This window comes from the organism of the source record quoted next, unplaced genomic scaffold, assembly GCF_019419815.1.
Source record: "Pyrus x bretschneideri cultivar Hongxiangsu unplaced genomic scaffold, Pyrus_bretschneideri_v1 Contig71, whole genome shotgun sequence".
Classification (NCBI taxonomy): Eukaryota; Viridiplantae; Streptophyta; class Magnoliopsida; order Rosales; family Rosaceae; genus Pyrus; species Pyrus x bretschneideri.
In genome coordinates, this window is record NW_025999811.1 from 703,240 (window position 1) to 727,500 (window position 24,261).

General features: G+C 37.6%; 3 protein-coding genes and 2 pseudogenes across 5 annotated transcripts; 2 read left to right on the forward strand and 3 right to left on the reverse strand.

Annotated features, from left to right (window-relative positions):
* LOC125472682 overlaps window positions 1-24,261 on the forward strand; it is a 102,821-nt pseudogene that overhangs the window by 65,555 nt on the left and 13,005 nt on the right.
* Window positions 343-8,966, reverse strand: LOC125472675 (disease resistance protein RPV1-like). 3 transcript variants are annotated; one of them, XM_048574376.1, is made up of 9 exons: window positions 8,776-8,966; window positions 8,621-8,686; window positions 8,426-8,512; window positions 8,213-8,249; window positions 6,040-6,791; window positions 2,702-3,797; window positions 2,196-2,606; window positions 1,186-2,100; window positions 343-1,078 (listed from the first exon to the last, which is right to left on the reverse strand). In XM_048574376.1, exons 5-9 carry the CDS (start codon window positions 6,531-6,533, stop codon window positions 413-415), a joined length of 3,582 nt encoding a protein of 1,193 aa, XP_048430333.1. In that variant the 5' UTR covers window positions 6,534-6,791; window positions 8,213-8,249; window positions 8,426-8,512; window positions 8,621-8,686; window positions 8,776-8,966; the 3' UTR covers window positions 343-412. The 3 variants fall into 3 exon arrangements, with proteins under 3 accessions (XP_048430333.1, XP_048430331.1, XP_048430332.1); XM_048574374.1 differs by having other exon boundaries at window positions 2,196-2,609; XM_048574375.1 differs by lacking the exon at window positions 8,213-8,249 and having other exon boundaries at window positions 2,196-2,609.
* Window positions 8,966-13,875, forward strand: LOC103959939 (ribonucleases P/MRP protein subunit POP1). Its single transcript, XM_048574389.1, has 8 exons — window positions 8,966-9,126; window positions 9,785-9,889; window positions 11,273-11,590; window positions 11,717-11,813; window positions 11,959-12,066; window positions 12,143-12,373; window positions 12,770-12,888; window positions 12,968-13,875. The coding sequence occupies exons 3-8, from the start codon at window positions 11,460-11,462 to the stop codon at window positions 13,110-13,112; spliced, it is 831 nt and encodes a 276-aa protein (XP_048430346.1). The 5' UTR covers window positions 8,966-9,126; window positions 9,785-9,889; window positions 11,273-11,459; the 3' UTR covers window positions 13,113-13,875.
* Window positions 14,604-19,099, reverse strand: LOC103959940 (disease resistance protein RPV1). The gene is made up of 5 exons (XM_009372324.3): window positions 18,585-19,099; window positions 17,266-18,367; window positions 16,759-17,169; window positions 15,574-16,593; window positions 14,604-15,431 (listed from the first exon to the last, which is right to left on the reverse strand). Exons 1-5 carry the CDS (start codon window positions 19,082-19,084, stop codon window positions 14,784-14,786), a joined length of 3,681 nt encoding a protein of 1,226 aa, XP_009370599.2. The 5' UTR covers window positions 19,085-19,099; the 3' UTR covers window positions 14,604-14,783.
* Window positions 19,621-23,082, reverse strand: LOC103959941 (annotated as a pseudogene).

Sequence of the window (24,261 nt, forward strand, 5' to 3'; positions counted from 1 at the left end):
CGGCGATTCAAGTGACGGTAAGGTTTTTGTTTGTGTACATACAGATCCATTGTAGAAATTTTGTTCATTCACCTGATTTATTGAGCCAATGTAAGCAGTACGGCCTCTCACTATTTTGTTTTGGTTTGCAAAAAATGTAATGTCTCGTTTGGTATTGTACTTAAAAGTTGGAATCTAAAACTTATTTTTCTTAAAAAAAAAAAAGGGTTTTAAATTCATATATTATACGGCCAAGAACTTGTTTGGTATGAAATTTTATATATCAAATTTATTGAAAACAATTTTTTAGGGAAAATTTGAAAATAAATAGAAACGAAGCTTAACAACCAGTACACATCTGAATCTAGTGATTTGTGCATCACCAACATCAATTTGAATTAAACTGGGTAATAGTTTAGAGCACTCGTTGTTACTATGGGGTCATGCGGGATTCATTCTCAAGATCGATCACTTTAGGGTTACAGAAAAGGTATTGAGCCGCGCACACGAAAGTTGAAATAACTTTCTTCTCACTGTTACGGATGCATTCCACCCCGGTCTCACTCCCAGTACGCACCCCTCCACCGAAAAGTGTGCTCCACTTCCAAGGCGATTTGCGATGTTGGATCATTGCATCTTCACTGCTTGATGGGACATCCTCCTTATCCTTATTTTGCTGCTCGTACACAAACTGGACTCCAATCTCCTTTGTGAGGAAACCGTCTTGCTCTTTGATTTTAAAACACACTTCTTCCCCGCATTCCAATTCATTGTTCCCCATAATCCAATGGCTTAGCCATAACATATCTTCGTTCATCACTTTCCATTCAACCTCATTAAACATACTTAATTTCCATTTAAGGCCCTTTGTCTCATTCCTAAGTTCAAGTGAATGGCGATCATGGCCACGTGCAATCTCAGGGCTTCGATCCGATTGCCGGGCATACAATATACATGCATTTAAACCTACGATCTTGATATTAAGATGTGAAGGAACAATAATAGAGACCACAGTGTTACCCATGCTCCTGTAATTGAACCGATCTGGAATCTTGCTCTCATGAACAAAAATGCTATATATGCCGCATTCATAAAATCCCTGCAGTTTCATGGTGATATTGTAATTACAATCTAATCGTTTACGCCATAGAGATCATATTATAAGCACGTGTACATAACACAGAGAGAGAGAGAGAGAGAGCGAACCTCGTGTTGCCTTCTCCTGCCAAAACTTGCACAATAGTTGTTCCTTTGGACCTCAACGCCACCTTTGGGTATCAAATCGAATAGATCGATATCTTTGAGGAGTTTTATGTCAAAGCTGCTCAATGGTAGTGTATTGAACAAGCTTGCAACATCAACTAGTTTCCCACAATACCATAATCGTGAGTCCAATAATATTTCGTAAGTCAAGGAATCTGGGGCCGGTGATATGTCCAAGTTCGGTAAATTTGTTATTCTTTTCAATGATCTGCAAAAGAAAGCAGACAATCTCTTCAAACTATGTGGGAGCTCTGGAAGCATTGTGAGGTTTCTGCAAACATTTACTTCAAGAGTACGGAGCTTAACAAGATTGTTCATGCTTTCTGGTAGGCTTGTAATCAGAGTATGACTCAGATCCAAGTGCTCTAATGAGGGCAGCATAGTAAGGGCACTTGGAATCTCTGATAGATTGCAGTAGTGCAAACGTAAAGTTGTTAAAGAATGTGGTAAACTTGCCAACGAGAAACTGCTTGATTCAATATTTTTTCTTAGCGACACCCACGACCAGATGGAACACCATGATTTAGCTGATAACAGATTGAGTTTCTTCATTTCACAAGCTGTAGCTTGCGAGTGATCAGTTGTGGCAGTCGTACTGGCACCAAGCACAAGCTTTGAGCAACCAGAAAGATTAAGATCCCGCATAGATCTTAATATTGGAAGCTTCATGAGATTTTTGCAACCTTCTAGATTCAAAACAACAAGTTTCTCTAGGTATCTGATGGACTCATTAACCTCAACCAGATTTATGCAATGTTTAAGAATCAATCTCTCAAGGTTAGGGAGTCCTGAGAAGTCCGGGGTTGTCCTAAGGCCATGCGAATGACTGAGAATAAGAATTTTCAGCCTCGGAAGAAACTGTTCCAATAATAAGTATTAATTAATTTCTATGAAGATATAAAGGACAAGTTTGAGAGAGAGAATGAGAGAGAGAGAGAGAGAGTTTTACATACCCTGATCCCATTCCAAACATGTTGTAGGCTACTATTTCGCATGTCAAGAACAACCAGGTTTTCCAAATAAAAATTTTCTGGTATTGATTTTAAGTGGAATCCTCGCCAAGACAAACATACTAAATTTTTTGAAAATTCTTCGTAGCTTCCCCTGATGTTGATATTGTTGAGCATGAGAATTTTAAGATTGTGCATCCTTCTAAACGCCTCAGCTTTGAAATCTATCTCATTTGATGCAGAAGCTGAGTTTATGGATGAAAAGCTAACTGGCTTCCAAGAGAAGAAACCAAGCCGACGTCGTCTTGAACAATTTCCATCATAATCTTCATCATGGCATCGTTTTTTATGACATCCAACAAACGTTCCTTTGCTAGCAAGGTTGAGCATGAGGCCCTTAATATTTTCCGTACCCTGCTAACAAATCAGAGCATTGAGTAAGTATATAACTAGTACTGGACACCAAATCATAACAAAAAATACATACACATGAAAAACATAGTTCTTACACTTAATTTTCTCAAAATATTAGAGGCATCTATCTGCAACACTCTACTACGTTTTCCAGGGTCATCAGGTGATTCTTCGCGAATAATTTCCATTGCCATGTTTCTCACCAACTGATGCATGACCAACCTGTTCCATTGAATTTTCACTAGGCATCTGTCAACTAGATTTTCAATCCCAATCCTTGTGTAAAACTCTAAGCTGTCCACCATTGTACTTGTATAATCCATCGTCTTTCCTGTGAAAAAACTGGCTATATGAAGGAATAAATTTTTGTCATGATCATCTTGTAAAGAATCAAAACTTATCCTCAGAACTTTTTGAATTTTGTCATTAGGGATCACGTCTAACTTCTGCAATGCACTTTGCCATACTTCTACACTTTTTCCGGATAGAGAAGATCCCAGAACTTCAAGAGCTAATGGAAGCCCTCCACAGTGCTGTACCACATGTCTTGAAAGCTCCATGTAACCTTCTTCTGGATGGGATTGTCTGAAGGCATGCCAACTGAAAAGCTCAAGTGATGCATCCTCATCCAGTTCTTGAACCATGAACTTTTCAAAAACATCATGAGCATTTAACAAATGTTCATGTCGAGTTGTTATGATAATTTTACTTCCTGGATGAAGCCACTCTCGCATTCCAAGAATTGCATTGAGTTGATCCCGGTTGCTCACATCATCAAGAACAATAAGAACCTTTTTATAGCCCACGGCTTGTTTGATCCTGATTGTTCCTTCATCCATATTGTATACTTTCTTTGCTTTCCCCTTTTGGATATCTAAAAGAAGTTTTCTTTGCAAGCGAGCAAAACCATTAGGTTGTTCTGAAGATTCTCGTATATCTGCAAGAAAGCTGCTACCTTGAAATCTACCAAAGTTACGGTTATAAGCGGCCTTCGCGATAGTGCTCTTGCCAATTCCACCCATCCCACAGATGACAGCTACACCAACATCATTTGATCCATCTTGTAACCACATGTTTAGGTGTCTCACACGATAATCCATTCCAACTGAAAAGGGAGCGACGTCTAAAGCTGCATGATCCAGTTTATTTCTAATTTCTTCAACAATATCTTGGATGAACTGCCCCTCATACCTATAATTCATTTAATTGAAATATATGACGCAGAAATAAGCATGAGAACAAATAAAACCAAAATCGATAGGAAAATATAAACCAAAATTGAACAACTTCAAGCTTCACTGCCATCTACAATTTTACTTGAGGTTTTTTAGCCAAAATACACAACTCCTTACTTTGGTCCCAACATTTGAAATCGATAGAATTGGTCCCGAGTTTGTCCATATTTTGATCATTTAGTGAAAAATCTCCATAAAATAAGGATAAAATGATAAAAATACCCTCAATTTGGTCAAATCGTTTTGGCCTATTGTTTATTAAATTGAGGATAATTTTATTATTTTGATCCTTATTTAACTTACTTTTTCACCCATGGATCAAAATGATTGATGGTAGACAATCTCAGCGACTCCTTATATTGATTTTAAATCTCATGGACTAAAGTGATGAGTTATGCAAATCTCAAGATCATTTTGGCTAAACAAAACCTTTTACTTAATTTAAAAAGGGGTTTTTTTAACTCTAATCTTCAAGAAGATTGAAATTTAAAATAAACCTGATGTTAGATTACATATTGATTATAATCCCTTAATGTATCCTTAATTCAAAATAGTTAATGTGCATTTTATTTAATGTCTCCTATTAAATATTTAAATTTATTATTATACAAAATTTTAATTTATTTTTTGACCAAAAAAGGGTTTTTTTTTAATTTATTAATTTTATTTAGCATTCTTAAAACTTGAAAGACTCAATTAATGTAACTAAATGTTAGTACCGAAATGTGTGTATCGAAATGTATTATATTTAACTAATGTATTTAAATATTAGTACTGAAATGTATGTACCGAAATATATGCACCAAAATGTATTATATTAATTAATGTACCTAAATGTGTGTACCGAAATATTAGCACCGAAATGTATGATATTTAACTAATGTGTTTAAATGTTAGAACTGAAATATATTATATTAAATTAATGTACCTAAATGTGTGTACCAAAATGTATGCATCGAAATGTTAGTACCGAAATGTTTTATATTGAATTATTGTACCTAAATGTTTGTATCGAAATGTATGTATTGAAATATGTGAATCTAAATGTATGCATTGAAATGTATTATAATAAATTTAATGCACCTAAATGAAGAAGACAAAGTACATCGAAATATATTGTATAACAAAAATTAATTTATCTAAATGTTTACAACAAAATATATTACGATAAATGAAATGAAAATGAAAATTATAGTGAAATAAATTAATACATTAAAAATTAGGAAGAAAAAGAGAAATAATTAAAAAAATAAAATATAATTAATAAATGAGGTTATTAATGTTTCGAGTGACAAAAATTAGATTTTGATCTTATTCATGGTTTTAGTCTAAAAATCATCTTTGCCAAGGATTAAAATCTAGTTTTCTATAGGGGTCTTTGAACTTTAATCCTTCAAGAAGATTAAAATTTAATAAAAACCTGGTGTTAGATTGAATATTGATTTTAGTATGTACTGAATTCAAATTCATATTATATTTTTGTTTTTATATTTAATAGATAACTTATTTAATGTTATTACATTAAATTTTAAATTCATTATTATACACATTTTAATTCACTAATTTTATTTAACTTAATGAATTTTATTTAACTTTATTTGATTAATGTACCTAAACTTTTGTATCATAATATATTTTACTAAATTAATGTACCGAAATGTTTGTACCTAAATATATTGTAGTGAATTAGTGACACATAAGAAAATATGTAAAAACATAAGTAAATCAAAAATTCCGTACCTAACTATATGATGCTAAACTAGTGTACCGAAATGTTGGTACTTAAATATATTATACTAAACTAGTTTACCGAAAGGTCCGTACCTAAACATATTATACTAATCCAATGTACCTTTGTACCTAAATATATTGTAATGAATTAGTGGCACATAAGAAAATATGCAAAAACATAAGTGTGACAAAAAATCTCTACAAAAATATTTTCTTATATAAGATGTTACCATAATGAGAATTAAAATTTATAATATTTTCATAAAATTTAAATTCATAAAATTATAAATAAAACAAGAGACATTGAATATATGCTGGCATTAAATAGAGTCTAAGAACTAAAATCAATTTTTAATCTTGTATAAGACACTTTTCTAAACTTCATCTTATTTAGAGATTAAAATCTAGTTTTCTAATTTAAAAGACACTTTCAATTAGCTTGAGAACATTATGAGAATAGAAATTACCGATCTCCTAAAACCATTCCTCCCAAAGACGCAACATCTCTAAGAGCTCTTCTCCACAGCTCCACCTTGTCCATCTCCTCCGTACTGAATCGCTTCTCATGTCTGGCAAATGCTTCAGCAAAAGAACCACTCTGCTTCCTGACATCAGATGGATCCACATCATAGAAAACTGGCAGAACCACATGTCTACGATCAGTATTTCTACGTTCCACGATCTTCAAAAGTTCGTTCAAACACCACCTTGAGGAAGCATAGTCCTTGGAGAAGACAATTATCGATACTTGTGACTCCTGTATCGCCTTCTCTAACTCCGACTCAATCTTCTCCCCTCTCTTGATTTCATCATCGTCTCTAAACGTGTGGATTCCTGCTAGCTCCAAGGCTCTATAGAGGTGATCAGTAAAGCCCTTGCGCGTGTCCTGGCCTCTGAAACTCAAGAAGGCATGATAGGAACACCGGTAAGAGGACGAATAAGAATCTCGGAAAGCATCCATCTAGAGAAACTCTCTGCTTCTTGGTTCTTGCAATGACTGAATGCAGGGCACGAATATGCAAGGCCGAGGACAATTATATGCAGTTTCTGAGAGGGACATATATATGAAGAGGAAGGTTCCCATTAGCCACCAGGAATTCCACACTTACTGACGAGGAAGTTTCCTTGTAAGTGAATGGGATGTTGAGATACTGAATTTGAGAGGAGTTTGACTATCAGTTTTTGTGGAGAATCCCCCACTAGCACTGCTTTGATGAAACTAGGACAAAAAATGTTACGAGGTTGAGTGAAATTTTAAATACCATAAATTGTGAAGCATTCTACACGTAAATACCATAAATTGGGAGACCATAAATTGCCCTTGAAAAGTGGGAGACCTTAAATTGTGGAGCATTCTACATGTAAATACCATAAATTGCCCTTGAAAACTTCAAAATTTACAATTAAATTAAGTACATTACATTTTACACCCTCAAGTTTGAGTGAAATTGTAACCTCATACAACATATTTAGAGCATTTCAATCTCACACACAAACTTGTATTTTATAGCAATTTCAAACATTCGTTCGTTAAACCGTTAATTTAACATTTTTTTTTTCTTTTTTTTCAAACGTTAATTTGACTTTCGGGGTTAGGGTATTTTTGGGGGCATGTGGCTTGACGTGAAGGAGTCAAATTAGAAAGAAGATTGGTGTAGGGGACTAGTTCCACAAGACACGGTGGTTGTATGGAATGGGTGGTGCTGGTGGAGAATGTAGGAAAGAAGGTGGAAATGCATGTCGTGTGCTCGGGTGGGAGAAGAGTGGGTGGGTCCCTTTTTACTTTGTTTATTATTTAGTTTTGTATTTAAATTGTTTTTATAATTAATTATTTTTATATGCCTAGTCTTTAAAATATGTGGTTCATCACTTAACAGTAAATTGACGATTTGACTAACAAATATATAAAATTGCAATAAAATACAAATTTGTGTATAAAATTGAAATATTTTAAAGATATTTAAGGTTGCAATTGCATCCAAACTTCACGGTGTAAATTGTAAATTGGTAGGTGTTTTATGATTGACAAATATATAAACAAATCTTTCGACAATCCACGTTCAGAAAACAAGCATCCTCATTATTGTCAAGTGCAATAATTCACAGAATACAAATCTGTAAAAAAACATCCAACAAGGCTACAACCTTCAAAGCGAGTCTATGAAGAGGCTCAGTGCTCACAGCTCAGTGGAAAGGAACTACCAAAGAAAATGTCATACGGGAACGTATAATCTACATCAAGACGCGAAGTAACGAGATTAACTCTAACAGAGAAAAGTAATATGAACTCAGATTCTTCCCACTCGATGTGCAACAGCATGAAAAAGAAAAGAAGCTATGACTAATCTTGCAGGGTTTAATTTTGAAACCAAATGCGATAAACAAAAGAACCACAGGTTTGCTATAAATCACTACACAAGATATAAACGAACGGGACATGCTGGTCAAAAGAACCACAGGTTTACTATTTGTGCAGCAAGTTAATCAAGTTCAGAAAATTTTCTTCTATTTTTGGAACCTATAAAACATAGCGACAAAGAAAGAGACCAAAGTGAATGATCTAGCGGTTGAAGCCAATTTCAAGAAAGGTACAAGCATACATAATTAGGAACCCAACTAAAGATAAATAAGTAAACTTACCAAGATCAACAATACTACAGGCATATCAGGACTTGATCTATAACAAAAACAAAACTTGTCATTCATGATGTGAGAGTGGTGTAGTTCAACTGTACAATTAACAGTCCCAACCGGAAAGTTTCAGACAACACAACATCATCACTGAAGCATGAGAGCACGTGAAATGTAAAGATCCAGCGAAATCCGACACCGAAAAAGATTAAGAAATAATACCTTGTCATATACGGTAATGAAGTAGTAACCATTGGGAGCACATTGAGTGCTATCCTTCAACAACCCATCAACTGTCCGAAGCTCAACCTAAAATCCCAAAATCAATTTGTTACTTGTTCGATATCCCGTATCTGGTTTAGATTAGTGACGAAAATGCAGTGAAATTTCAGGCACTAATTCCAAAAATTGTTTTACCGTGATCTGAGAATAATCCAATTTAGCATCGGTCGGCTTCCTGGCCTTGATCAGAGAAGAACTAGCCTGAGAGTTTACAGTGGCGATTACAGACTCGATCAGGTAAAAGGGTAGAATTCATTAACTCTAACAGTGAAAAAGATGAAATCTTTTACCTCGACGAAGCCGCCGCAGCCGTGGATTGAGTCGGCGAAAGTGGTAGAGAGAGAAGAGATTACGAGAAAGAAGAAGAAGAAGGCGGAGGCGTGGTCTTTGATGCCTCCCTCGTGTGAGTGTTTTTAGAGTTGCGAGACCTGATCTTCTTGGATGCAGACGGGGTTTAGTTTCAGCCATTGAGATTGATCCAACGGTATTCAATTAAATTGCTCCAGGTATCAAATAGGCAGCCGCTTGCTGGGTACCCCTTTTCCCTCCTTTCTTTCTCCACTCTTCTGCTGCAAAATCTCTCCTCATCCCTCTCACCTCTCCCCCTCTCTCTCACCTGTTCTTCTTCTCTCAGTCGTCAGGTACTCTCTCTCTATTTCTTCTCGCTCTCGTTGGCTGATATATAATTTTGTGACGTCTACCTCTAGATAACCACAACCTGAAACGCAAATCCTTGTTCTTATTTTCCTTCTGTTTCTGTTTTTAAAATAATTATTAGTATGAACTTGTGAGCATATCTGGTGAGTTTCGAAACGCAACTGGTGATTGATGTGAGGAGTTTCTTATGTTAAATTCCTGTGGCAGTGCCAAGTAATTGATTTTGTTGCTCACATTGCATTCAGATTTCTATCTTGTAGTTTCCTTTGTTTCAATCTTTATATATTTATCGGATACCGCAGTTGCTCATTTAGCTTTGTGTCTTTACATATTGGTTTTCGAAAGTTAAGTTCAAGTTTTTGTATCATTGATGTTAGTTAGACTGAATTTCGTATCTCATGTCTCCTATTGTTTCCAACTTTATATTTAATTGGAATTGGAACCACAGTTGCGATTGCCAAAGCCTTGAAGAATCTTACAAACTGTTTTTGGACATTTGAGAGTAATAGACTAGTACTGCGAATAGAGATCAATGATGTCCGAAGAGTGAAGAGTCGATTATAATTTTGTGTGCCGGACTTGTATAATATCGTTCTTCATCTGAGGGGTTTAATTGTGTCTAATGGCTACCGATGGTTTCAGACGGCAACAGGCTTCATCAACTCCGCCTCGAAAAATCAATGTCCAAAAGTTTGCAGAATCACGGGGTTCAGAGCTTGAGACACTCCATTCAATTGTATCTAACAGATTGAACAATGACTTCCGGTCTCCCTCGTGTGTCTGTGTGTTTTTAGAGTTGCGAGGAAGAAGAAGAAGGCTGAGGCGTGGTTTTTGATGCCCATTTGGCCTCCCTCGTGTGTCTGTGTGTTTTTAGAGTTGCGAGATTGGCGAGGTCGGAGAAGATGTGTTTCTCCGAAAACAACGCAGATCGAGTGAGCGCGCTGATGAATCAGTCCGAGTCCTGCGTGGATTTTTCAGTCCGATGCCTTGTTTTTCTTGGATACAGAAAGTGTTTAGTTTCAGCCGTTGAGATTGATCCAACGGTGATCAATTAACTTGCTCCAGGTATCAAATAGGCAGCCGCTTGCTCGGGTACTCTTTTTCCTCCTTTCTTCTCTACTCTTCCGCTGCAAAATCTCTCTCTCCCTCCTCTCCCTCATTCTCTCGCCAGTTCTTCTTCTCTCAGTAGTCAGGTCGTCAGGTATTCTCTCTCTCTATCTCTGCTTGCATATTCCCATGGTAAAGTTTTATTCTTTATTTTTCAATATTTGGATTGAAATTAATTAACTTTACTCTTGCTGCTCACTCTCGTTGGCAGATATATAATTTTGTGACGTCTACCTCTAGATAACCAGAACCTGAAACGCAAATCTGAAGCCATTCAGTTCCGATAATCCCGCAACCTCACATAATTTTCAGGTGAGTCTGCACTGCACTGGACTGCATCCTTGTTCTTATTTTGCTTCTGTTTCTGTTTTTAAAATCATTATTACTATGAATTTGTGAGCATATCTGGTGAGTTTCGATACACGAAACGCAACTGGTGGTTGATGTGAGGAGTTTCTTTTGTTAAATTCCTGCAGTGGCAGTGCCAAGTAATTGATTTTGTTGCTCACATTGCATTCAGAATTTCTTATCTTATTGCTTTCTTTGTCTCAATCTTTATTTATCTATCGGATACCGCTGTTGCTCATTTAGCTTTGTGTTTTTACATATTGGTTTTCAAAGGTTAAGTTGACGTTGTTGTATCATTGATGTTAGTTAGACTGAATTTCGTATCTCATGTCTTCTATTGTTTCCAACTTTATATTTAATTGGAATTGGAACCACAGTTGTGATTACTAAGCTTTGAAGAATCTTACAAATTGTTTTTGGACATTTCAGAGTAATAGACTAGTACTTCGAATAGAGACCAATGATGTCCGAAGAGTGAAGAGGCAATTATAATTTTGTGTGGCAGACTGGTATAATATCATTCTTCATCTGAGGGGTTTAATTGTATCTAATGGCTACCGATGGTTTCAGACGGCAACAGGTTTCATCAGCTCCACCTTGAAAAATCAATGTCCAAAAGTTTGCAGAATCACGGGGTTCAGAGCTTGAGACACTCCATTCAATTGTATATAACAGATTGAACAATGATTTCCGGTCTCGGAGAAGCAAGAGAAGAAGAACCACTGCTTACGACAATCAAGCCGCCAAAAAAAGATGTAGAAAGAAGCAAAAACTTGATCGGAGTAATGCTTTGACATTGCCTCCAGAGAAAGATGACAAGAAGAATGTTCCTCGTTGCATTCGTCGGAAAGCTGAGCTTAAAATGAACCTTGAAAAGGGTTTCTGCACATCAGGGGATGGTACAAAGAGGCTTAGAACACATGTTTGGCATACAAAGCGGTTCACAATGACAAAGCTTTGGGGTTACTACCTTCCCTTGGGTGTGCAGGGCATGTAAAGCGCATTATTAATTTAGCAGTGCTATTCCTTACTTTTCGCTTATTATTTGTTCTATTTCTCGATAAATAACTGATTCGCTTGTAAATCTATTTTATCAAACAAAAAAACAATAAAATGTAGAGGAAGGGGGTCCAGAGATGTCTTGAAGTGGTTCAGGGATGGAGTGCTTGTTCATGATGCAAGCTATCATGTAGCTATCCAATTGGAGGGCCCGGAGGCAGGCATTTACTTTCTATCTTATGAATTTATTCCTAAGAAATTGTTTACCTTTTAATTTATTTTTCTTCAAAAGGAAAAGTGTTGCAATATGTTATTTTCTGCTACTAAATTATGATGTTACACCCTACTTCATATGCATCCAGGATTCGTTACTATCAGTGTTAGGCATGGTAATGGTGTCTCCTCAGTCAACTCATTCTGAAAATGTTTCCCATTCTGTTATTTCTGGTGTCATATATGATAATGCTATGGTAAGTTATCCTTTTACACTTTTCTTTGTGAATGTGGATGACTTGAGGTATTGACTTGATGACTGATTTTTCGCAGCTTCATCATTTGGGAGCACCTCTTTCAAAACCAATTGCTCCTGTGAACTGTATGTGGCGGCCTTCTGGCCAACCAAATAGAGATAATAATGCAGCTGACTGTGAAGGCGATGAATTCAATGGACTAGAGGGTACAAAGCACTCTTCTACTGATCGGCAGCTTTGGGTGTGGATACATGCTTCTGCTCTCACTGAAGCTTATGACACTTTGAAATTAGCTTGCCAAAAAGAGGTACCCATTCTTTCTTTTTGTTCACACAAACATCAATATCTAGTGTATAGAGGCTTGATCTCATCTGACTTCACGCCAGAAGGAAGGAAATGATGATTTATGGATCTTAAGATAGAATGCAACAGTCCTGGTTTGGTATTTAATACTTTGAGTGAATGATGATTTATGGCAATACTGAAACTCGTCTACTTTTATGCTTTGTACTTGATTCTCTGATAAGCCAACATTTTTTTCAAATGCTACCCTCAAGTGGTTTTTGTGCTGTGCTTATGTGTCAAAGTTCGCCTCTAGTCTAGACTTGGTAGATGTCAGAATAAAGAACTATTAATGTTAGATTATACTACATGTTCTCAGTAGATTATTTGCTGTTATTCATATAATGCTTTATTATCTTAGATGGAGGGCAGGGGCATCGTGATTAATTGTTCCTCACTTGAGGGTCAACTTGCAAAATTAGAATGTGTGGGATCAAAAGCATTTCAACTCCTTCAAGGGACATTAATCCCTGCTACCAGGTGAGTTACGGAGAGGATTTCATTGACTTAACCAAGTATTGAGGTTAAAGATGGCTAATTTTGTTGTCTGGCTGAATAGGACTAGAGATACTTCTTGGAAGTTGATGAGACATTCAGCTGCCGAGGCAGATGAGGATTCCCAATCTACAATTCATCTTAAAAGCGAGGAGAAATTCCTTCTCATGCAATTTTGTCCCTTAATGTCAAGGATCCTCGCACATTAACAGAGAAGGGAAACACTGCAGATGCTCAAGATTTAGGTTCAGCTAGTATACTAGGTGATGTACTAGGAACTGAAGACAAAAAGCATGTTATCTTTGGACGATTTTCAGATAAACCTGCAGGTAGTGGCAAGATCAGCGCAAACAATTTGTGGGATGTTAGCAGTGGAGTAAGCCCTCCAGTGGAAGAGGCTGTTCTTTGCAAGGAAAAACATGACAAGAATAGGAGTTTCTTCTGCCTTGATAACGTTTCAAAGGCTGGGCATCCAGTTCTCTCATGTGGCTCCCGTTGGATCCAGTATGCTTTTGCTGCTGCCAATCTACAGGTAAAGCTTAAATTTACATACAATTTTTTTTTATTTTTCTTGATTGGAATTTGAGCTTTTGTTCCTCCTTAATCCCAAAGTTCTGTAATTTATGCAACTTCGATCGAAAGACATGTTTTTTATTGCAGAAAATTGTTAACCCCAGTTGAGGTATTCATTTGCTCATTAAAATGGCGTTTTGGATTCCATAACTGAACCTCCTTGCTCCTCTTTTTAACTCTAGAATCTTCAGAATATATGTGGGTTCTGCTTTGAATTTGATAAACCTCTCTGTGTTTGTGAGCTGGTACAGTTTTTGGGTACCAAGTCAAAATTTTGTTGGATAGGAACCCATAAACAAGTATGAGGAAGTGTGTGAATCATCACTCAGCAAGGGTGATTGGCGATAGAAATTGGGTTATTCCATTCATTACTGGCTTTATCATATTCATTACCCTCTTTTTCTTAAAAGGGTTTTGGCTTTGGGAGGAGATGGAGATCGGTGACAATGATCGGAGTTCGTCGCTGTGTGGATGATCCCAGTGTAGCGCTGGTTTTCAACTCTGGTGATTTGTAGGGTTTTGGGGGCATGAATTTTGGGGAATTTCGTTTGGATTTCTGGGTAAGCAATTGTCACCTCTATTCAACTTAAATTTAGTTCCCTTTTTTTGTTTCTCAAATTTGTTTGATGGAAAGATTGTTTTATCCTTTACTAAACAGTTGTTTAGGATTAATAATTTTGATTTCTTTTGAATTTATTTTTTATTTTATTTTGAAGCCCTGAATTTTGCAAGGACTGTCTACCCTGTAGTACACCAGATGCTCCTGAAATTTCAAATAAGGTAACTTTCCAAACACTGATGTTTCGCTTTTTTACTGGTATATGTAATCCATTGAGTTCTGTAACTTTACTAATATTCGTTTACTATGCAAGTTAAATTGTTATTTTTTGGTTTGTCAATAATTTTGCTTTTCTACTCTACATCCTGGATTAAGAGGTTGCCATGTCAAGGAGTGGAGTTCAAGTATTGCTTAATAGATAACAGTTGTTTTTAATCTTAGTCTGTAATCTGTATGGTCTTGATCATGTCTGTAATGTGTATGCAAAAGAAATCAGATTGTACAAGATCGTACTTGTAAAAGTCCCCGTAGCGGAGCGCAGGCATTTTTGCTCGTTCATACTCTTATCTAGGCAAGAACTTGTTTGGTATGGAATTTTATTAAATTCTTGAAAACAATTTTTTAGGAGGAAACAGAAAATAGATAGAAACGAAAGCTTAACAACCAATGCACATCTGAATCTAGTGATTTGGGCATCACCAACATCAATTAAACTGGGTTATTTTGGCTAAAAAGGCGACAATTTTGGCTAAAAGTCCGAAAGCCGACAACCCACTGCAGTAGAGCCTCTCGGAAGATCTATCCTGCCACTGTTACAGAAATAGTATTCAGCCGCGCACATGACAGTTGAAATTACTTTCTTGTCGCAGCTATGGATGCATTGAACCCCCGTCTCCACACCCCCCGGAACACGGGTTCTTGTGGTTGCATCTTCACTACTTGATGGGACATCCTCCTTATCCTTATTTCGCTGCTCGTACACAAACTGGACTCCAATCTCCTTTGTGAGGAAACCGTCTTGCTCGTCGATTATTTCAAAACACACTTCTTCCCCGCATTCCAATTCATTGTTCCCCATGATCCAACGGCTAAGCCATAACATATCTTCATTCATCAATTTCCATCCAACCTTACGCCACACACGCCATTTCCACTTAAGGCCCTTTGTCTCATTCCTAAGTTCAAGCGAATGGTGATCATGGCCACGTGGAACCTCAAGGCTCCGATTCGACTGCCGTGCATATACTACACATGCGTTTAAACCTACGATCTTGAGATTAAGATGTGAAGGAACAATCATAGAGAACACAGTGTTACCCATGCTCCTGTAATTGAACCCCTCTGGAATCTTGCTCCCATGAACAAATATGCTCAATATGCAGCAGCTAAAAGTTCCCTGCAGTTTCATGGTGATGTTGTCATTACAATCTAATCGTTTACGCCATAGAGATCTTATTCACCATGTTATAAGCACTTGTACATAAGAGAGAGAGAGAGAGAGAGAGAGAGAGAGAGAGAGAGAGAGAGAGAGAGAGAACCTGGACGCCTAAACTCTCACAACAGTTCCCTTGGACCTCAATGCCACCTTTGGGTTCCAAATCGAATAGATATGAGAGATATGAGTCCAATGCTAGTGTATCCAACAAGGTTCCAAAATCAACAAGTTTCCCACAATACCATAGCCTTGGGTCCACTACTATGCTAGAAGACCCGTAATCTAAGTCCGGTGACCTTGGTGAATTTGTTATTCTTTTCAATGATGTGCAACCTAGACCATACAATTGTGTCACACTACGTGGGAGCTCTGGAAGCATTGAAAGGTTTCTGCAACCAGATACTTCAAGAGTCTGGAGCTTAACAAGATTGTTCATGCTTTCTGGTAGGCTTGTAATCGGATTCTTATGCAGAGACAAGTACTCTAACGAGGACAGCATAGTTAGGGCACTTGGAATCTCTGATATATTGCAGCAAGCCAGCCTTAAACTTGTCAAAGAACGTGGGAGCTCTGCAAGTGTTGTGAGGTTTCTGCAACCAGATACATTAAGAGTCCGGAGCTTAACAAGATTGTTCATGCTTTCTGGTAGGCTTGTAATCGGATTACCATACAGATTCAAGTACTCTAACGAGGACAGCATAGTTAGGGCACTTGGAATCTCTGATATATTGCAGCAATCCAGACTTAAACTTGTCAAAGAACGTGGTAAACTTGCCAATGAGAAACTGCTTAATTCAGTATTTTTTCTTGGCGACACCCATGACCAGACTGAATACCATGATTTAGCTGATACCAGATTGAGTTTCTTCATTTCAAGCTTTGAGCAACCAGAAAGAATAAGATCCTGAATAGATCTCAATATTGGAAGCTTCATGAGATTTTTGCAGCCTTTTAGATTCAAAACAACAAGTTTTTCTAGGTGTCCGATGGACTCATGAACCTCAACCAAATTTATGCAATGTTTAAGAATCAACCTCTCAAGGTTATAGAGTCCTGAGAAGTCGGGGATTGTCCTAAGGCCATGCGAATGACTGAAATTAAGAATCTTCAGCCTCGGAATAACCTGTTTCAATAATAATACAAATTAATTAGCTTCTAAGAAGATATAATGGCCCCTATTAATACAAATTAATTAGCTTCTAAGAAGATATAATGGCCCCTATTCATTTGTGTGTGTGTGTGTGTGTGTGTGAGAGAGAGAGAGAGAGAGAGAGAGAGAGTTACATACCCTGGTCCCATTCCAAACATGTTGTAGGCTACTATTTCGCATGTCAAGAACAACCAGGTTTTCCAAACAAAAATTTTCTGGTATTGATTTTAACTGGAATCCTCGCCAAGATAAACATACTAAATTTTTTGAAAATTCTTCGTAGCTTCCCCTGATGTTGACGTTGTTGAGAATGAGAATTTCAAGATTGTTCATCCTTCTAAACGCCTCAGATTTGAAATCTATCTCATTTGATGCAGAAGCTGAGTTTGTGGAGGAAAAGCTAATTGGCTTCCAAGAGAAGAAACCAAGCCGACGTCGTCTTGAACAATTTCCATCATAATCTTCAACATGGCATCGTTTTTCATCACTTCCAACAAACGTTGTTTTGCTAGCAAGGTTGAGCATGAGGCCCTTAATATTTTCCGTACCCTGCTAACAAATCAGAGAATTGGGTAAGTATATAACTAGTACTGCACATGCAAATCATAACGAAAAATACATAAACATGAAAAACATAGTTCTTACACTTAATTTTCTCAAAATATTAGAGGCATCTTTCTGCAACACTCTACTACGTTTTCCAGGGTCATGAGGTGATTCTTCGCGAATAATTGCCATTGCCATGTTTCTCACCGATTGATGCATGACCAACCTGTTCCACCCCCATTCCATTTTCAGTAGACATCTATCAACTAGATTTTCAATCCCAATCCTTGTGCAAAACTCTAAGTTGTCCAGTATTGTAATTGTATAATCCATCGTCTTTCCTGTGAAGAAACTGGCTATATGAAGGAATAAATTTTTGTCATGATCATCTTGTAAAGAATCAAAACTTATCCTCAGAACTTTTTGAATTTTGTCATTAGGGATCACGTCTAACTTCTGCAATGCACTTTGCCATACTTCTACACTTTTTCCAGATAGAGAAGATCCCAGAACTTGAAGAGCTAATGGAAGTCCTCCACAGTGCTGCACCACATGTCTTGAAAGCTCCTTGTAACCTTCTTCTGGATGGGATTGTCTGAAGGCATGCCAACTGAAAAGCTCAAGTGATTCATACTCATTCAGTTCTCGAACCATAAACTTTTCAAAAACATCATGAGCATTTAACAAATGTTCATGTCGAGTTGTTACGATAATTTTACTTCCTGGATGAAGCCACTCTCGCATTCCAAGAATTGCATTGAGTTGATCCCGGTTGCTCACATCATCAAGAACAATAAGAACCTTTTTATAACCTACGGCTTGTTTGATCATGATTGTTCCTTCATCCATATTGTATACTTTCTTTGCTTTCCCCTTTTGGATATCTGAAAGAAGTTTTCTTTGCAAGAGAGCAAAACCATTGGGTTGTTCTGAAGATTCTCGTATATCTGCAAGAAAGCTGCCACCCTGAAATCTATCATAGTTGCGGTTATAAGCGGCTTTCGCGATGGTGCTCTTGCCAATTCCACCCATCCCACAGATGACAGCTAAACCAACATCATTTGATCCATCTTGTAACCACATGTTTAGGCGTCTCACACGATTATCCATTCCAACTGCAAAGGGAGCAACGTCTAAAGCTGCGTGATCCACTCTATTTCTAATCTCTCCAACGATATCTTGGATGAACTGCCCCTCATACCTGTAATTCATTTGAATCAAAATACATGACGCGGAAATAAGCGTGAGAACATATAACCAAAATCGATAGGAACATATAAACCAAAATCGCAGTATATATAGGAGCATATAAACCAAAATCGAACAACTTCAAGCTTCACTGCCATCTACAATTTTTCTTAATTTAAAACTCAAGACACTTTCAATTAGCGTGAGAACATAATGAGAATAGAAATTACCGATCTCCTAAAACCATTCCTCCCAAAGATGCAACATCTCTAAGAGCTCTTCTCCACAGCTCCACCTTGTCCATCTCCTCCGTACTGAATCGCTCCTCATGTCTGGCAAATGCTTCAACAAAAGAACCACTCTGCTTCCTGACATCGGATGGATCCACATCATAGAACACTGGCAGAACCACATGTCTACGATCAGTATTTCTACGTTCCACGATCTTCAGAAGTTCGTTCAAACACCACCTTGAGGAAGCGTAGTCCTTGGAGAAGACAATTATCGATACTTGTGACTCCTGTATCGCCTTCTCTAACTCCGACTCAATATTCTCCCCTCTCTTGATTTCATCATCGTCTCTAAACGTGTGGATTCCTGCTAGCTCCAAGGCTCTACAGAGGTGATCAGTAAAGCCCTTGCGCGTGTCCTGCCCTCTGAAACTCAAGAAGGCATGATAGGAACACCGGTATGTGGAGGAAGAAGAATCTCGGGAACTTTTAGCAACCATCGAGAGAAAACTCCAGATCTTAAGAACGTACTATGGGAAGAAGATAATGGTGCTCAAAGTCAAGTAGTCAACCTCCTTATCTCTTATCCCACCCGACTTCACACGAATTCGACACGTAACATAAGATGAGGAGATAAAAATTAAAAGTACCAATTGACGTATAGGTGTAATAATTACGTTAATATTTGTCATAATTGTCTTTTTGTTTTTCTCTTCCATCTTCATTTGGACAAAGTAAACAATCTGTATTTTTATTCAACGTTCACTGAATTTAGTGATTTCTTCAAGCTAAGCAAATCAAACCCAATCCAATCTTCGAAATCGCACAAGGCCATTTTGTATCATATTAACAGTAATATTGTTATTTTTTTTTTAACAAATGATATTACTTACGCTAAGGAAAAAATGTTTGAACAATAGTAATTGTTAAGTTATGAAGTAATTCGGAATGATCAATATAAATAACATATGAAGCAGAGATGTGAAACACCATATTTTTTTAACACACATTTTTGTAAGACCCACTTTATAATGTATTTAATGATCCAAGCCGTCTATCTTTTAAATTATCAACTATTTGTGCAGCAAGTCGATCCAGTTTACAAAATCTTATATTTCTTTTAACTTAAAAACACAGGGACAAAGAAAGTGACCAAGATCAACAATAATACAAGCATATCAAGACTTGATCTACAACAGAAACAAAACTTGTCATTCACATTGTGAGAGTGGTGGAGTTCAACTGGACGGTTAACAGTCCCAACCGGAGCGCCGCCGCCTTTCTCTAGGTTTATCTCTACAACTGCAATAGACAAATGAAACTGATCAGCACCAATCAGATACGTAAAGACATTGAAAATTCTAACCGAGCATCAGTTTTATAAACCTTTCGGAGGGTTTCTGACCTGAATTTTCTCCAGTGTTCTGAGCAGCAGTTTTATTTGCCACTGATGTAGGAGGAGCAGGAGTAATTGTACTGGCTGTCTGAGTTCTATATACATCACCACCTATTGAACCACCGGATACAAATCCTCGTAATGCCGGTCTGTTGGGCACACTAGAGTTGTTACCTGAACCTTCACTTGGAGAGTTAGATGAAGCAGCAACAAATTTAGTCTTGAACTGAGACATCATTCCTGTCCTCTGAGGAGTTACTGCAGCAGATCGACTAGGAACAGTATTCGATGAAGAACTATTGGACTCCGTATTATATCCAATACCCAGACCAAAATCCACCCCACGCACACCTCGACCACCGCCGCCCCTCCCTCTACCTTTCTTTCCACCTGCAGAATCCATATAATATCATCGTTTGAGTTATAGAAAAAGGCTAATTTAATATGAAATTGCAAAAGAATCTTAAGAAAATTGAAATTTTAATATGATTAAAGTTTGTACCTCCTTTTCTTGAATCACGTTTTGACCTGAATCTACCATCCTGATAATAGACAAGGTAAATCCCATTAAAATAGAGAATGTAAGATCTGAAATCTAACATCTCATGCTAACATCTAAAGCTATCAAACAAGAAACATAGTAAGGGAAAGCAACAAAAGTTCCACAGACGAGGTGCACCCAAAATAACTATAAAGATGCACATCCATGTAGGAGATGGAAACCAGTGTATTTATGAGGGATGTGAAATACAAAGCTACAAGCAGCAAGCAAGAATTAAAAGTCACAAGACTGAAGAAATGATGCATGAGTGGGTCTCATAGTGTAAAACTCCTAAAACCGATGCAGGTGCAGCCACCTATCATGATAAGCTGTGCATTTATGTATATGAGATATATTGGCACAAGGGAAAATAAGTGACAATTTACTAAGAGTCCATGTGGTAATTAAGATTTAGTACTTAAAATGCGATTTTTCTCTTTGTTCTTTAGTGCAAATTGGTTGGCCTCAACCGATGTATTGGTAGCCCAGAATGCAAGCGAGTACTTAATAATACATAAAAAGCTAATAAGTCCCCAGATTGAGCTTCATCTTCAATTCATCTCTATGCTTCAATACACAACCCAACAAGCCAACATACACCCCCCAACAACCCCTTTTCTATGCAGAGCATGGTACGAACTAAAGATGGGACTACTAAAGACTGTCTAATTACTCTCTCTCTAAACTAAGCAATTCGATGGACGTGCATGTCCATGTCTTTTGCAATATCAAAGTTCACAAATGACTTAATTGACTTGATGTCAAGACCACGAGCAGCAACATCAGTTGCAACAAGAACATGGTAAATGCCAGAATTAAATTTTTGCAAAATATCCATCCGAGATGCCTGCTCATTGTCACCATGCAGAGCTGTGACTTTAAAACCTTTCTGAGCAAGCTGTGACTCGATCTCATCCACCGCAGCTTTTTTTGAAGCAAATACTAGAACATCACCCTCATCAATCATTCCAGGTAACTTCTCAAGAAGCCAGGGCAGCTTCTCATCATCAGAAGGAATTACATGAACAACCTGAGTGATATCCTCATTGGCCATTCCCACCTCACCCACTGCAACTCTTATAGGATCTGAGAGAATCTCCCTAGCCAAAATTTCAACTTTACGGGGCATTGTCGCAGAAAAGAGCAATGTCTGTCGGTCTGGCCGAATCTGACCAACAATAGATCTAATTTGAGGCTCAAACCCAAGGTCAAACATCCGATCAGCCTCATCAAGTACTAGGTAAGTTGCCCTTTGCATTGTCAGTGCCGTCATTTTAAGCATGTCTATCAATCTCCCAGGAGTAGCAACAACTATTTCACGTCCTGCCTTAAGTTCTTTGAACTGATCAAGCTTAGACATTCCACCATATACAGCAGAGACATGTATGCCATGTGATTTCGCAAATTTTTTGGACTCTTAAGTATATTTGGTGTGCCAGCTCTCTAGTAGGAGCGCATATCACTCCAATGGGACCTTCCTCTTTTTGAAGTTCTGGCTGATCCATAATGTGGACAATCATTGGAAGGACAAAAGCGGCAAGTCTATCCAGAACCAGTTTTCTCAATTCCAATTATCTCTCCCGGAAAGAACTATGGGTAGAGCTGCGCATTGTATTGGTGTCGGCTTTTGGTAATCTTGTTTTTTTATGGTAGCCATGAGTTGTGAAGAAAATCCACAATCTTCAAATGTCTTAACTGGCCTCGGTACATCAAAACCCAACTTACGGATGGCCAAGCTCTTCTTGTACTCAAAAACATCCTCCTCACTCTTCCCTAAACAAGGAAAACAAAACACCAGTTAACTCTAGTCTTCCATTTCAAATGTCTCCTTGAGAACTTCTGCCGGTCTATATTCTCTCTCACTCAAATTTAAATACTTTGCTACGCATTTCGACTAAATTCACAAAAAATAAAAACAAAAATGTGGATGGAAAGAAAAAAAGAAAGAAACAAAATTCTCAGTTCGGTTGGAATTTACCTGAAATCGACTATTTCTCCTCGTAAAAATCCTTATTAAACGGCTCGTAGTCGATTGAACTATGATCGAGAGCTGGAAACGGCTCGATCTTCCTCTTGTCCAGAACAATGGGATTATCATCTGAATCGTACTCCAACAACCCAGCATCGACCGCCTTGGCGGTCGCATCGGAGTCATATCGGAGGGCTTCTGACTTGTATTTTCAGTATACATCACCACCGATTGAACCACCAGATGTAGGAGGCGCAGGAGTATTTGTACTGGTTGCCTGAGTTCTATATACATCACCACCGATTGAACCACCGGATACAAATCCTCGTAATGCTGGTATGTTGGGCACACTAGAGTTGTTACTTGAACCTTGACTTGGAGAGTTAGATGAAGCGGCAACAAATTTCGTGTTGAACTGAGACATCATTCCTGTCCACTGAGGAGTTACTGCAGCAGATCGACTGGGAACAGTATTCGGCAAAGAATTATTGGACTCTGTATTATATCTAATACCTAGACCAAAATCCACCCCACGCACACCTTGACCACCGCCGCCCCTTCCTCTACCTTTCTTTCCACCTGCAAACTCCATATAATATCATCATTTGAAATTCTAGAAAAAGGCTAATTTAATATGTAATTGCAAAAGAATCTTAAGAAAATTGAAATTTTAATATTTTTAAAGTTTATACCTCATTTTCTTGAATCCGTTTTGACATGAATCTACCATCCTGATCGTAAACAAGGTAAATCCCATTAAAACAAAGCATGTAAGATCGGAAAATCTAACATCTCATGCTAACATCTAAAGCTATCAAACAAGAAACATAGTAAGGGAAAGCAACAAAAGTTCCACAGACGAGGTACTTGCACCCTAATAACCATAAAGATGCACATACATGTAGGAGATGGAAACCAATTGAAGAGTGTTGAATAAGAAGAGTATCCAAGATAACTCTAATGATCCCAAGAAGAAGAAAATAGAGCACACTCTTAAAGAAAGCTCACAAAACAAACTAATTAGCAAAGCTTTTCTTATTTAGCTCTAGGCTTTGTTTTTCCTTGGATGATATACAATGCTTGGGGATTTGGGTATTTATAGCAAACCAAATGAAAGCTACACCACACACTTAATTAAACTAAGATTATTTAGTACCACACAAAACCCATTAGTTGCACCTAATTTTTTCCACTCAACCATACCTAACATTGCAATTGTAAGCAATTACATCATCAAACTAGATATGGACTTGGACTTTAGATTGGGTTGTGGATTACTTATGGTTTTGGGCTTGACATTGATTCTCAACACTCCCCCTCAATGTCAGCTCTCATTCTTTGCACTGTGCTGAGCAGACAGCGAAAATTTTCGAGCTTGCCTGTACTTAAACTTTTTGTGAACAAGTCCGCAACTTGATCATTCGTCTTGACCTGTCTCATCTCAATCTCTTCTTGTAGAACCTTTTCTCTGATAAAGTGGTAGTGCACTTCCACATGTTTAGTTCTTGCATGAAAGACTGGATTTTCCGCCAAACGAATGGCCGATTGGTTATCACAGTACAATGGTACTGGATAATCTACTGGTTGATGTAGATCACTCATCAACTGTACCAGCCATACATTCTCTTGAGCTGCCATTGCTGCTGCTCTATACTCTGCTTCTGTGGTTGACAAAGATATCGTTGGCTGTCTCTTGCTACACCAAGAGATGGTTCCAGAACCAAACTTAAACACATACCCAGTTGTTGATCTCCTGGTGTCATGATTTCCC